The 13,967-nt window shown below is 37.4% G+C and overlaps 1 protein-coding gene across 1 annotated transcript in view; it reads right to left on the bottom strand.

Moving 5' to 3' along the window:
- LOC122810691 (myoferlin-like) overlaps window positions 1-13,967 on the bottom strand; it is a 1,883,765-nt gene that overhangs the window by 806,877 nt on the left and 1,062,921 nt on the right. The window contains 1 exon segment of the mRNA XM_044082260.1: window positions 10,584-10,675. Within this exon segment, the coding sequence (XP_043938195.1) occupies window positions 10,584-10,675 (92 nt within the window).

The following is a 13,967-nucleotide window of genomic DNA, read 5'->3' as shown; positions in this document are numbered from 1 at the left end:
CTGGACAAAATGAACTGTGAATGGAAAAAGAGAAACAAATTTCTAGGCTGAGAGCCATTTGATTCCTTCACCACTGCAATACTTGCCTTACAAACCCCAGGGTGGAAATCTGAAAGTATAAGGGTTGTAGGTGCTGGGTCAATGCATTTTATAGGTACCACTGGATTTTTCTCATGTGTAATCTGGCAAGTGGTATGAAGATCATGGATGCCATGAGGCCTAGAATCCTAAGGTTGTCTCTTGCAAAAAATTGAAGCAGTTAAGAAAAACTCAGAAATATCTGCTGGCAAGCTATTATCTTTTCTTTTGGAAGGAAGGCCTTTTCCCTGAGTAAATCTTTCAGACACAGCACAAAGACAATTCTGTGATAGGGTGTGAGACAATTAGACAGGAGGTTGGACACCTTTGTCAATAACTTCCAACATCTGGGAGAAGACTCTGTACAGCTAAGGAAGGCATCTGTCTAAATAAAAAAAAATGTGGATGCCCTGCAATCTACACTGAGCCACCACTGGGGCTAGGCACTTTGTGAACACTAATGGTGCAGTGTAGAACCCAAAGGGGTAATGGAGAGAACTGATAATGTGACCCAGATACAGCAAATCTTGAATATTTCCTGAAACTGTTAGCAATGTGTATGTGACGGTAAGCATCTTTGACATCTAGTGTTAGCATAAAACAATGGTCTGGAAGCAATGAGAACACTCATTTTAGGATCAACATCTTGAATTTTTGACTTCTGGAATGGCTGCACACCGAGTAACAGTTTAATTTCAGTTCTCTCACTGTGAAATCAGAAACTCAAAAAGACAGCCAGTAAATTTGTTTTCTGGAGTAAATTTCAGTTACTTGCTAGCCAGTGCACTATCTGGAAGCCAGCAAAGAAGAAACTTAGAGAACTTGAAAAAAAAATCAACAAAAATGTTAGGAGAAACACTGTCTGGGAAGATTCCTGTAGCAGTTCAGCAAAAAGCAGTTTGAGCTCCAACTTTGGTGCAAGACATAGCTTAATCTAGAGGAAAAAATAAGTCAGTAGTGCTTAGATCTGATCACAATAAACATTAAAGGAGTATATCAACTTAATTAACAAAAAGGCTGGAAAAAAATAAGAATCTTTAAACAGATATTCAGATGAGGTGCTAAAAGTGCAAAAATCAGAGGTCAAAATGAAGAAAAGGCTGGCTAAGTATAAAACTGCTCAAGAAGAGATGTTTCACATTTAGAGAACACAGCACATAGGGGAAACCTGAGATTTTCTGCTGTACCAGAGAAGCTGGAAGTAATAGACTGCATTAACTTTATGAAACAGCATTTAAGCAACTGGACTGGTATTTCACTGCAGGATTTGTTAACTGAAAGGGCACATCAAGTGTATGCTTCAAACATGGCCATGAGAAGGCAGCCAATATCTCTAATAGCAAAGATGAAATCCCACCAGCAGAAAGAGTTGATTCTGCCAAAACTGTGGCAGAAGGACAAAATACTAAAGTTGGAGTCAGCAGAATACTTGTGGAAAATGATTACTCGCTGTTCACCAAGCAGAAGAAGACTACAATATATTCCAGCAATCAGAGAATGTTGAGAAGTATGTATTAGATTCAAGCTCCTGTATCCAGCTATTTTCAGAATATTTTTTACTAGAGGGTCAAAGTAATTTTTTGAGGCAGAACATGCTAAGGGGGAAATAAAAAAGTTTGTCCAATAAAGAGAGATATCAAACAGAAGGGGAGTCTGCTTCGTATTCTACTGAAATTAAAGCTCACAGAGAGACTATGCCAGTGTCAGACTTTTCCACTGTTACACAGGAAAATGTTTGAAAGCAGAAAAAAGCACAGGCATTGACCAAATGAACCAGGAGTAAGTTGGAAATGAACCAAGTACTAGAGTTGGGAGATGAAGAGCAACATGAAGAAAACTAGCAGCTTAGAAATTAATGAATACAAAGCATTGATCACATTTATGAAATATGCTGGAACAAGATAACCTGGAAATATTCAACTCTTTTGACTTTGTTAAACATGTAGGGGACTCCAAAACATATGCCCTACTTCTTATTATTTATGTTTGGAAGAACATTAAGGAGATGGGAAGAGGGTAAGAGGTAACTGTAACTAAAATATTGAGGCAGAGAGGAAAAAACGGGGTAACTGTAAGAAAGGCAGTTTTTGTTCTTAGCAGTATTTTTATAAAACATGACATATACTACATGTTATATAGTAAAGTTTTTTCAGTTATTTTTGTGTGTAAGAGGGGTACTAAAGTAAATAGGTGCCCCTTTTTTCCTCCTCCTTTCTTTCTTGCTTTCTTCTTGTTCAGTTTTAAGAAATGTAGGCACCGCAATGTAAAATGAGAATAAAACCGGGACAGAAGAGCATGACATAAGTACAATTCACCTGTTTTTCCTTACTTTTGCATAGGGGAATAACTGGATTAAAGCTCTTGGCTTGCTCAAACAAGTTTTAAGAGGAAGGAAGCAAATAAAAGGGTATTGAATTTAATTACAAAATTTCCTTTAGCAAATAAATGTCACAGTGCAACATGAGAAGTTTATAGCTAAAGGCAACCATGCATCTGGTTTGCATGTTTGTACGGAGACAAGCTAAAGGCAATAAAAACAGAATACTTCTTTTCTTTCAATGGCTAAAAAATAATGCTTTCTGAAAGCATTCAAGTTGTTTTTCTATATATATGAGAGGACTAAAGATAAGATAAAAACAGAGAGAACTTAGTGTAAGTAGAAGCTTAGACAGTACCTTGTGTCTTAGCATGGATAACCTTCATTATAGGTCTATTTAAGCCTATGAGTGTAGTTATCAGTCTGAGGCAATTGTTCCCATTAGCAGGGTTAAAGTCTGACATCTCATTACACTCCCAAAATATATGTTCCCAATTACCTCTTTCTTCCCCATCACACCTCCAACATTTGCAATTTACCTTAAGAAAAATTATTTTTAAATCTGCTTTTGTGGTACAAAAATACATATGAAAACACTTCCAAGCAAAGATCCAAAATCTACTAGATTTTGTTGCATATTTGGGAGCCATACATATATCTTCCCATTGTTTCTTTGTGAACTGCTTATCCAATCTCTCTTCCAAATCCTAACCTCCTCTGACTGACTCCCATAGTCATCACACAATAAGCTATACGAGCTACTAATTATCCCTTTCTTGAATAGCAGCTTCTATACTAGATTTCACTAAAAAAACTCTACCAGTGCTATTCTTTCACTTAGAATCCCTTTATTCCTTACTCTTTGCCTATACTCTCGTATCAGTCCTTGACAGGGAATGCAATCTCTAGCCTGCAGTCCAAATGACTTCTTGGCTTCTTCCTATTCTGTTACCTTTCCCTCTCTATTTTCTTCCAATACCCTGTTTCTTTTGCCAGTTTTCTCCAGTAAATTCCACAACCTCTTGCATTTTCTCTGTGCTCCTACTTGCTGTTATACCTATCAGCAGAATCTCCTTTCTTCATTCCCATGTTGGATTAGCTCTTAATATACTTTCTGCTAATTTATGAATATAATATTCTGTATGATTATTGTTATTCTCCTTAAGGACCAACATCCAAAACCCATTCTGTCCTTATTTATTGAGCTTCCCTCCATTTCATCATCATCTCTTTCCACTTTGAATTATAGCTTTCTGATTGTGTTATATATAGAAGCCTTAGCTGTGTAGCTCTGAAATACCCCTCAAATCAGGAAAACCCATATCACCTTTTTCTATTTCAAAAATCAGATTATCCCACTTGACCCTTGCCCTCTTCCTTTCTTAGATACATTCCTTCAGCTCTTTATTAACTGCTGTCCACAACTTCTCCTCTGGTTGATAAAAATATGCCTGACCTATATATAAAACTAAAAGGACTAAAAACATTTTCTCTGCTTTTATCTTGCTATCCATATCCATAAAACAGTGCTTCCAATTTTTCAATTTTTGCATTATCGTTTGTTTAGTCTCTTCATACATATTTTTTGCTGCCATAACAGAATCATTTTTAACTCATACTCCTAAGTACTTCATTTTATCATGTCTCCATAAATATGGGTATTACTGAACCAATTCATGTGTGGGTACATAGTTTATAACTATTTTCTTTGTTTTATATTCATTAAAGTTTGCATCCTGAAAAGACTTGAAACTGCCTCAGAATGTTCCACAACATTGAAAAGTCCTTTCCTAAGTTTATCATATACAAAATAATTTAATCTGCAAATAAAGCCAAATTTTCTTGATTACCATACCAGCTATATCCTTCACTTTCTGAGTCCCTTATTTTCTTTGCCAATGGTTCTAAATATAATGCAAATAAAAACCACTGCACTGAAACCAACAGAAACACAGAAAAGGCTGGCAGAAGAAAAGCAGGCAAAACGTCCACAAACAGAAACAAATTTATTGGTAAGCGCTTTCATTTGGTGTAATCACCAAACTTCATCAGACAAACCCAGTTAAAAACAATACCCTTATATACTTATTTGCTTACATCATCAGGGTTCAACAGCCAATAGAAAACCTTACAATATTTAAAGTTTAAAAATACAGCCATATAAAATTTTAAAGCATTCATAAATTCATAGTACTACTATGTATATGTATATATATATATATATATATATATATATATATATATGTGTGTGTGTGTGTATATATATCTATATATATATATATATATATATATATATATATATATATATATATATATATATATATATATATATATAAATATGTGTGTGTGTGTGTGTAAATATATTCCAAACTAAAACCTTTAACTAATATACATTACAAATCAATTACCTGTCATAAACTTTCATTTTTAAAAACTGTTAATGGAAATCATTTCATTTAACCCAGGAGGTGAACCATTGTTCAAACAGATTTGCCACCATGTCTCTTTATTTTCTAATATTAATTTCCATGGTCCACCTTGTGGGTCCCTTAAAACCTGATACAGTGCTAGGAATTTAAAACTATGTGAGGGAAATTTGTTCACATGTCTATATAGAGCATTTGTGCCCCTATGGTGTGAGATGTCATAAAAATGTTCATATATTCTTTGGGATAGCCTTCTTTGAGCTTCTCTACCAGGTCATTGTCCATTCTAATGATATTCCAGTTTTTATATAAAATGTCCCTAACTATAGTACTACTACTTTGATAAGATGTAATAAAGGGACAATACACTTCTCTTTTGTTCCTTTCATGTAGATGAAATACTTGTGTAATATCAGTTATTTCACTAGTGTTTTGCACAATGATAGTGTCTCTGACCTCCACCTCTGTTCTAACCACAAGGTGATGTTCCCCAAGTAATGGGGCATAAAAACCCCTATTACATTTGTCAATCACTTCATTACGTATCGTGTAAAGTTTTCTATTGGCTGTTGAACCCTAGTGATGTAAGCAAATAAGTATATAAGGGTATTGTTTTTAACTGGGTTTGTCTGATGAAGTTTGGTGATTACACCAAACGAAAGCGCTTACCAATAAATTTGTTTCTGTTTGTGGACATTTTGCCTGCTTTCCTACTGCCAGCCTTTTCTGTGTTTCTGTTTATAATACAAATAACAAAGGTGAAAGAGGACACCCCTGCCTGGTTCCTCAGTTTAGATAGAAGTTAACAGAGAGGAATCCCCACCACTTTAATTTTTGCCTCAAAGCCCTCATATATCTTTGTAATTAACCTTATTATTTTGTCAGGGAATGCAAATGCTTCCATTGCCCTACTCATAAAATCCCAGCTTACACTGTTGAATGCTTTCTCTGCATGAAGACCCACAAAAAGTGTTTTTTCTTACATTCTGCTTCCCTCTGGATCATCGTTGTTTTATCAATGTTGGCAAACTTGGTCTTCCCTCCGAAAACCACACTGATCTGTATCTATCAATTCTGGCATCACCTTTGCCATTATTTTAGCCATTATAGACATAAACAGTTTATAGTCATGGCTTAGAAAATGGTCCTATATGAAGATGAATCTGATGGGTCTTTACCTTCCTTAGGTATTACAGCTACCATAGCTTTCTTTCAGGATGTTGGTGCTTCTTATCCTTTTAAATACTATTAAAAAAAATGACTAGATCTTTGTCACTTTCTTCCCTCATAGCTTTCAAACTTCCACAGGAATACCATCTAATCCTGGAGACTTTTCTGTAGACTGGTTATACATCACCATTTTTATCTCATTTCCTCCTACCATGTTAGTAATTTTCTCATATTTTATTATTTATTTATTGTACATTTGTTGACCAAGTTTGTCTGTCTGAGCTGATAGCCCTTTTTCAGCAGAGGCCTAAGGAGAAAAGCTCCACATTATTTACATTTAAATATTTTACCATGAATGCTTTTTTATTAATAAACAATTGTTTTGCTGTGTTTCAGCTGAACCCTCCAGTTCTGTGTAGCGTGCCTTTAAACCACCTTTTATTTCATTATTGGTTGTTTTGTGGTAATAATTAAAATAAATGCCTGCCTTTTTCAATGTTTACCCAAATTCTTTACTTTTGTTCATTTTTAAATCAACATATCTTAAACGGGTCTCTATTACGTGATCGAAGAGTCAGTTCATCAAATGGCATTTTACAGTGAAAATGCCATTCGGTGAACTGTTACAGTGAGATCGTGGTACAGCGGTATATATAATTAGCTGGAGGTGTGGGGTCACAGCCCCCAACAATAGCGAGTTTGAGGTCTGGCATTTTCAGCCTTTAGACTGTTCGATATTTAGGCTATTCTGTTCGATATTTAGGCTATTCGGTGTTCTAATATAAACCCATCTTTTCTGCTACTATTTTTACTACTTCTGCCATTCATCTAATATTTTAACAATTACATCATCTGCATTTGCCAACATAATTGGAATTGCTATCTCCCCCTCATATTTATACCTAGCATTTTCACATTTTTTTTATTTACAGTCCCTATAATGCATTTACGCATAAACCAAACAATAAACTACTTAAGGGACAACCCTGTTCATAACTTTTCTTTTTTAATTTCTCTTCCTATCCAACTATTTATTATAATACTAGTCTTACCTTTATAATAACCAGTTTTACACATCCACATTATTTTCTTATCTACATTGTATTTCTCCAGAATATTCCATAATTGTTCCCTCATAATATTATCATATGTCACATCCATCCCTGTAATTCTTACCTCTTTATTTTCTTCTTATATACAGTAATTATTTCATAGGTTCATCAGTGTATAACATACCAACAACCACAGGGTCCTTAATAAGTTTAGCCATGCATCCTAAACACATCCAACAAGTTTTGGTGCCCTAAGGTTATTTTAAGGGGTATATGGAAGCTACGGCTTAGATGGTCAAGCATTTATACTCTGCCTTTGTTCATTAGAGACACAGATGCCAGACCAGAAATTAATTTCCTATTTCCCATCCACTAGCCAGGTTACACTTGGAATTGAGTTATGGAAGAAATCTGATTCACATGGATGGGAAGCCTATTCCAGAGAAGAGGTATTCTCTGAGACCAATACCCTTCCCTTTAACATGTCCTATTTATGTAGCTCAAGTAAGGTTTAAGTCCTGATGCTATTTGTTTAACAGACATGCAAAATGTCCATCACTGCAAGATCCAAGGATGCCTTGTATGCTGGCAATAGACTGTCCCTCAGCATTCTGTAGGGGAAAGAGTACAAAGAATAGGATGTTGAGGTGATCAACATAAGACATGCTGTTAACACCCTTTTTTGTGAGGGGACCTCTATGGATGTTTCAGTTGCAACATGTGCCTGGTCAGATACAAACTGATGGGGGGATTGTACTCAATAATAGGACTGATGAGGACTGAATACAGTAGAACAATGACTTCCTTTGACCTATATGCCATACCTTTGCTTATAAGTTGAGCAATATAGAATGATTTTCCTTACTGCCTTAGACGCATGTTGTTTGAATGCCAGGTTACTGTCTACATACATCCCCAAATCTCTAAATACTGGGTTTACTCTTATTGGTGTGATATCAGGTATAAGGTATTTTTCTGGGGTAGCCAATCTCCCAAAAGGTACTATTATGCATTTCTTAACATTGAGTTTTAAACTGCAGCTTTGGCACCAGATATTTGTATTTGTCAAACCTTCCTGGAGGGGAAGGGTCTTGGAGGGGATTCTATGACTGCTCCTAGTTTACAATCATCTGCAAACTTGGTCAGCCAGAGGCCCCTGACATCGGTCTTAACCTCAGAGAAGTAGATGCCAAAAAGGAGTAGACTCAGCAAACAGCCCTGAGGGACTCTGCTACTGACCGACCCCTTTCTGGAAGTGGTTGCCTTTATCCTAACTCCCTGGGTCCTATTTGAGAGGAAGCTGGCTATCCAGCATGTTGCATGGGGTTTACACCTAATTTTGTGAATTTGTTTACAATTCTTGAGTGGGGTATTGTATCAAATGCCTTGGCCAGGCTAAGGTAGGCAGTATGCACTATTTTGACTCATTGATTGCCTTGGTGACTTTCCATCAGGGTGATCTGCTCTTGACAAAACTAAACTGGGTTGAATCCAGTGTCTGAAGTTTTCTTATGTCATTATTAATAATTTCCTGATAATTCTTTCCATGGCTTTACATATGAGACTAGTCATACATATGGGTATGTAGATACTGGGGTCCATAGATGGTTTACTCTTGTGCAGAGGTATGACCACTGCAGTTCTTCATTCATGTTGCACAAAGCCTGCCTGGACACTATGGCTAAACAGTGACTCCAGAGGTACTGACAGGTCATGTTTCATGCTGTTTAGGAGGCATCTAGGAATATTATCATGGTCCATTGATGTTCTTGGCCTTAGAGAAACCATTTAAGACATACTCCCTAGTGACAGTTGACAGGGAGTTATGTTCAATGGTATTTCCTGAGCAGTGGTTGAGGGATTAGACAGTTAAAACTGTAGCTGAATTTGTTGGCCAGTAGATTTGTTATATCTTCCAACTCAGTGTAGGTGGCTCCATATACAATTAGTTTTGTACACTGTTGTGTACTGCCTTTCAGGTTGTGGAAATAGATACAGAAAGCCTTGTGGCTGCTCTTGGCCTAGGATGTTATTTTTACCTAAAAATTGGCCTTAGTAAACCTGATTTGCCATTTGTCATCTGCATTGTTTGTTTAGATAGATTAGAGAGTTTTAATTCTGCTGGGCATTGCACTTCCTAATTTTTGCTTTGTCTTTCTTCCTTTTTTTGTGCAATCTATTGATGCTGGGGTTCCTTGAGGCAGACTTGCTTTTTGAGTTTGTTCTGAACTTATTATAGGCAACTGCCTTCTCAGGTTTTGGGAAGGCTTGGAATTTTGCCAGGTTATCATTTAAATAATATTACGTTTGGCTTAGAATAGTTCCTAAATGTTCCAGGATAAGCTGTGTCCTGAGTTTTAGTTTTATTTCAAAGGAGACAGCTTTATGGTCGTCCTTACCACAGAGAACATTACAGTAGGGTATGTGTGTAGAATTCTCCCATATTTGTGTGGACCAGATCCAGTATGTTTATATCTCAGTGGGCATACGGACTATCCGGACCAGGATACTTGTTTTTACAAAGTCCAGAAATCTCTGGGCCTGCAAGATTGGGGTTATGTATAATTCCCAGTTTACAGTAAGTAGGGTAATTAATGTTAGCCATGACTATGGTATTAAGCTGAATTGAGAGTGTCTCTAGTATGTGCGAGTTATGGGTTTCCTGGATCATAAAGGGGGATATATAGCTTGCAAGAATATGGTATGGCATGGGATGTTTTCCAAGGTAATTTGGAAGTAGGGAAGCTCAACCTTGTCATCCAGTTTGATTGGCCTTGAGGTGAGTTATTTTTTTAATAAGAAACATATGTATTAAATGATCACTAATGACATAGGCAATCATGCATTTATATAAAAGAAAACAAAGCATATTAACATATTTTCAGACAAAAACATTATACCTCACTTATCATCTATCCAGTCACTGTCAGTCAAACATTACATAGCTCATTCAATTCTTGCCTTCCCTTAAACCTCATTCCTCCTCCAAAACATTATTCTGCATGTATTCTTCCCACAATTCCCCATTTTCCTTTGTAAATACCTTTTTCTAAAGATCCCACTTCCAGTTTTTTTTATCTCTGTTATTATATTCACTACTTCTTGTACAGTTGGTTTAGAGTTTGATTTCCATTTTAGTCATTGCTTTTTTGGCAGCCACCTGAACTAAACTCTGCAAGCCCTAGTATGTCTAGGCAAATCTGATTCAGTATCACAGCTCAAACAAAAATTTCCTTAGTTACACCAGTTTGCTCACACAGTATTTCTGATAGAGTAGTCTGCAGGTGTTATGTTAAGCTGGATTCATGATGTGGTGCACAGCAGGCAGAGTAAAAAAGGCTGGAGAAAAACTGCCAATTAATAAATAAAAACAAAATCCTACAAATAAGCCATCAAAATTAAAACAAACATGTAATTTATCTGTTTTGAGAAAAATAACGCTTAGGCTACTACAACACTACTGCATTTCTTAAAGAATGTCATGTCTTTGTAAAACAGTACTTCCTTACCTAGCAAATCAATAGTATCGCTTTTACTCACTTGCCAAAGACTGGGTTCAAGGACTTAGGAACATAATGTTCTTTGTCATCAAGCATGCTGTTTCCAGTTGCAATCTTGATATAAGCATCACACTACAAAAGTAAAGTAAAAAGAAACCATAAGTCCGAATGTGAATACTTTGATCCACAACAGCTATCTACTGTCGTTTCAGCTACAGCTCTTTCTGCTTTCAATAGCGTTTTTCTCCCTGCCACAATCTCAAAGAATCTTTATTTTCCATATCTTTGATATACCAAGTGTTATGTCCCCAAGTTTTTCTACATTCTCTAAATAAAAACCTTCTTAAAAAATATATTATAACAAGAACATTGAAGTTATGTACTTACCATAATGCTGAATCATTTTTGTCCCTAGTATGCCTGATTTAACTTTTAGAAATAGAGCTGATCAACAGATCTGATTCACCAGTATTACTAGTGTTCCTAACCTTGAGCTCCTTCAAGCAACCCCCATAATGCATCTGTTCTCACTCCTCCTACAGATTATATTTGCTGTGTACCCAATAAGGGCTTTAGGAGTATCCATAATAAGTGACTATAACTGGAAGATGTAGGACTGAGGGACAGAAGTGCTTCAAATAGGTCTACCAGTTCCTTCCAGAGGGATGTAAAAATTTTGATCAGGAGTAGTGGGTAGGTTTTTGAATCAAAATGACTAGGGATAAAACGGATCCAGCATTTTATTAAGTACATCATTTAGTATTCTATTTCATCCATCCAATATGTTGAAGTAGAAAACCCCGAAGGAAGCTTACTGCAGATGTGATACAATAATCCAATAAACGAGCAATAGCTATGAAAACCAATCCATCCAATATGACTTTTGGAACAGACGCACAAGTTACCTGTTTGTCCCTGGTGGAATCATTACAGGACACCCCAAAGGACAGTAGCTGCAAAGAAGATTCCGGATATAGAGAGCATAACCAAATAGTAATGGTTGGCAAAGATATGCTGAATAGACCATGTTGCTTCTGCAAAAATTTCAGCCACAGAAGAGGTCTTAAAGAATCCGTACGTTCATATGTAAGTTCTAGGCTAGCTATCCTTGTGGGCCATTTTAAGCCTAGCCAAATTCCCTCAAAGGTGAGAATTACACCATGTCCCTTGTGTTTATGAAGTAAGCACTTTAACCATTATTCCAATCCCCAACCCTACAGAAGCTGATACTGATCTGGTAGAATGAGCTTTCAGTTTGGAGGGCAATGGCTTCTTTCTAAAGAAAAATTAAGTGTTGAAGCCATCCGGACAGAGTCATTTTTAGAGACCTTTCAACCCAGTCTGGATGGAGCAAAGGCTACAAACAAATGGGAGACTTTTTTACAGTTTTGGTTCTATAAAGGTAGAACTGTAGTTATTAGTGGACCCCCTAGTGTATGTAGGTGTTTTCATTTGTTATTATGGTTTGTGAAGAACTCTGGAATATGAATAAGTTTGTTTAGGTTGTTTTCTGAGGCCACTTTCTGAATGAAAAAGTGCTGGTTAGTTCTTAGTAAGACTCTATATCCATGGAACAGCAAGCAAGGACAAAACAGCCTGTGCCACTGAGATCCATCTTGTTAAAGTGATGGCTACCAAAATCAAGGTCTTTCATGATAGATGTCTCAGGTCTACAGATGAATTTATTTAAAAAGGGGAACATTCTAAAGTCTCTAGCGCAAAACAAAGTCCCCAAGAGGGTGTTGGATCCTTGATAAGGGGATGCAAGAGAAAGACCTCTTGGCTTTGCACAGCATGTGGCCTGCCAGTTAGATGATGGGAACCCACTGTGGAAGCTGGAAATGGTTGCCTACTGGACTTTAGTAGTAGCTAGTTCCAGCCAGCATCAAGCAAAGATTACAGGAAATGTAGAACAGACAGGGTTGGGACAGAGAAAGGCCCTGTTCTTGGTTTATGGCCCATACAGAATAGCATTTCCATTTTCTTGTAAATTTTACATGTGGATTCTTTCTGAGATGCTAATAATATTCAAACAACATTTTGGGATAGGACAGAATCCTTGGCCATTATTAGAATGGGAGAAATCATGCAGTTAGCTTGATGGAATGCAAGTCTGGGTGAAGCTGACTGGACAGGTAGGAACGTACCTCCACTGGTGGATCCAGAAGCCATGGCTGCTTCACTAAGTAAGGCCTCATTAAGGGAAACCAGAATTGCTTGTGCCATAATAGGGCAATGAGGATTACTGTTGCTTTGATTGCAAAAGCTTTCTGTAGAAATATGGTCACCAAAGGAAAGGTGTAAAAAAAAAACTCTGGGGGGGGGGTGAAAACAAACCAGAGCATCTCTCAGTGACTGTCCCTTCAGATCAGGACAAAATAGCTGCTGCACTTCATGCTGTATGTGGTGGCAAAGACACTGAAGATGGGCTGGTCCTAGTGTCTTTAAATGAGCTGTGCCACTGTAGGACTGTGAGATCACTGATGATGCATTAGTATAGATCTGCTCAGCCTGTCTGCTAGACAGCTGTCTTTCCCTGGGATGTGCATTGCTATCAGTAGGTGATAAAAAGCTGTCACCCACTGCCACACTCTCTTGGCCTCTCTGCAAATGAGTGAGATATGTTTCCTCCCTGCTTGTTGATGTACTATACTGCAGATATACTGTACAACTGTATGGAGATCACCTCTGGAGGAAGGAAGTCCTGAAGGACTTGCAGCACTTGCAGGACTGCCCTCATTTCCAAGCTGTAGATGTGAAGATTGACCTCCATACTTGTCCATGATCGGACCACTCTCTCCTCATAATGCCCTAACCCCCACCTCAGAGAGGAGGTGCCCACGGTAAGTGTCACTCTTTGAGCAGAAAAAATAAATGATCTCCTTATGGAAACTGTTGGGAGTACAACCACCAGAACAGGTGTTGCCTGCAAACCTATATCATGCAAACAGACACACTCAAAAAATCTGAAAGTTGGGTCCACTTTACTTTCAGTGTCCACTGAAGAACCCTAAACTGCAAGCAAGCATGAGGAACCATTAGATTTGCCAAATCCATTAGATCTAGAACTTTCAGAACCAGAAAGGTCGAAGGTAACTGATAATCCAGTGAATAAGAGACTGTTCTTCTTACAGTTAGAAGCCTGCTGTGAGAAGTTCCAAAATGTACTTTGTTGTGTCTGGATGGCAGCCTATGAAGAAAATATACTGAGTAGGTTATATCTGTGATTTTTCATGGATGACTGAGATATTCATGAATAAGCAGATTTGCAGCTAGTAGCCTCTGGCATTGATAGGGGACTTTACTGGTCTAGCAGCTAGGAGACAGCCATCAGAGTTTGGGAATATGTGGATTCCTTTGAATTGCAGATGGGCTGTGACTACTGCCACGCATTTGGTGAACACCTGGGGGACTGCAATGAAAC

Source organism: Protopterus annectens, chromosome 9.part0 (assembly GCF_019279795.1).
Source record: "Protopterus annectens isolate FY-2018-M chromosome 9.part0, PAN1.0, whole genome shotgun sequence".
In the NCBI taxonomy this organism is placed as follows: Eukaryota; Metazoa; Chordata; order Ceratodontiformes; family Protopteridae; genus Protopterus; species Protopterus annectens.
This window is presented reverse-complemented; position numbering and strand designations above follow the sequence as displayed.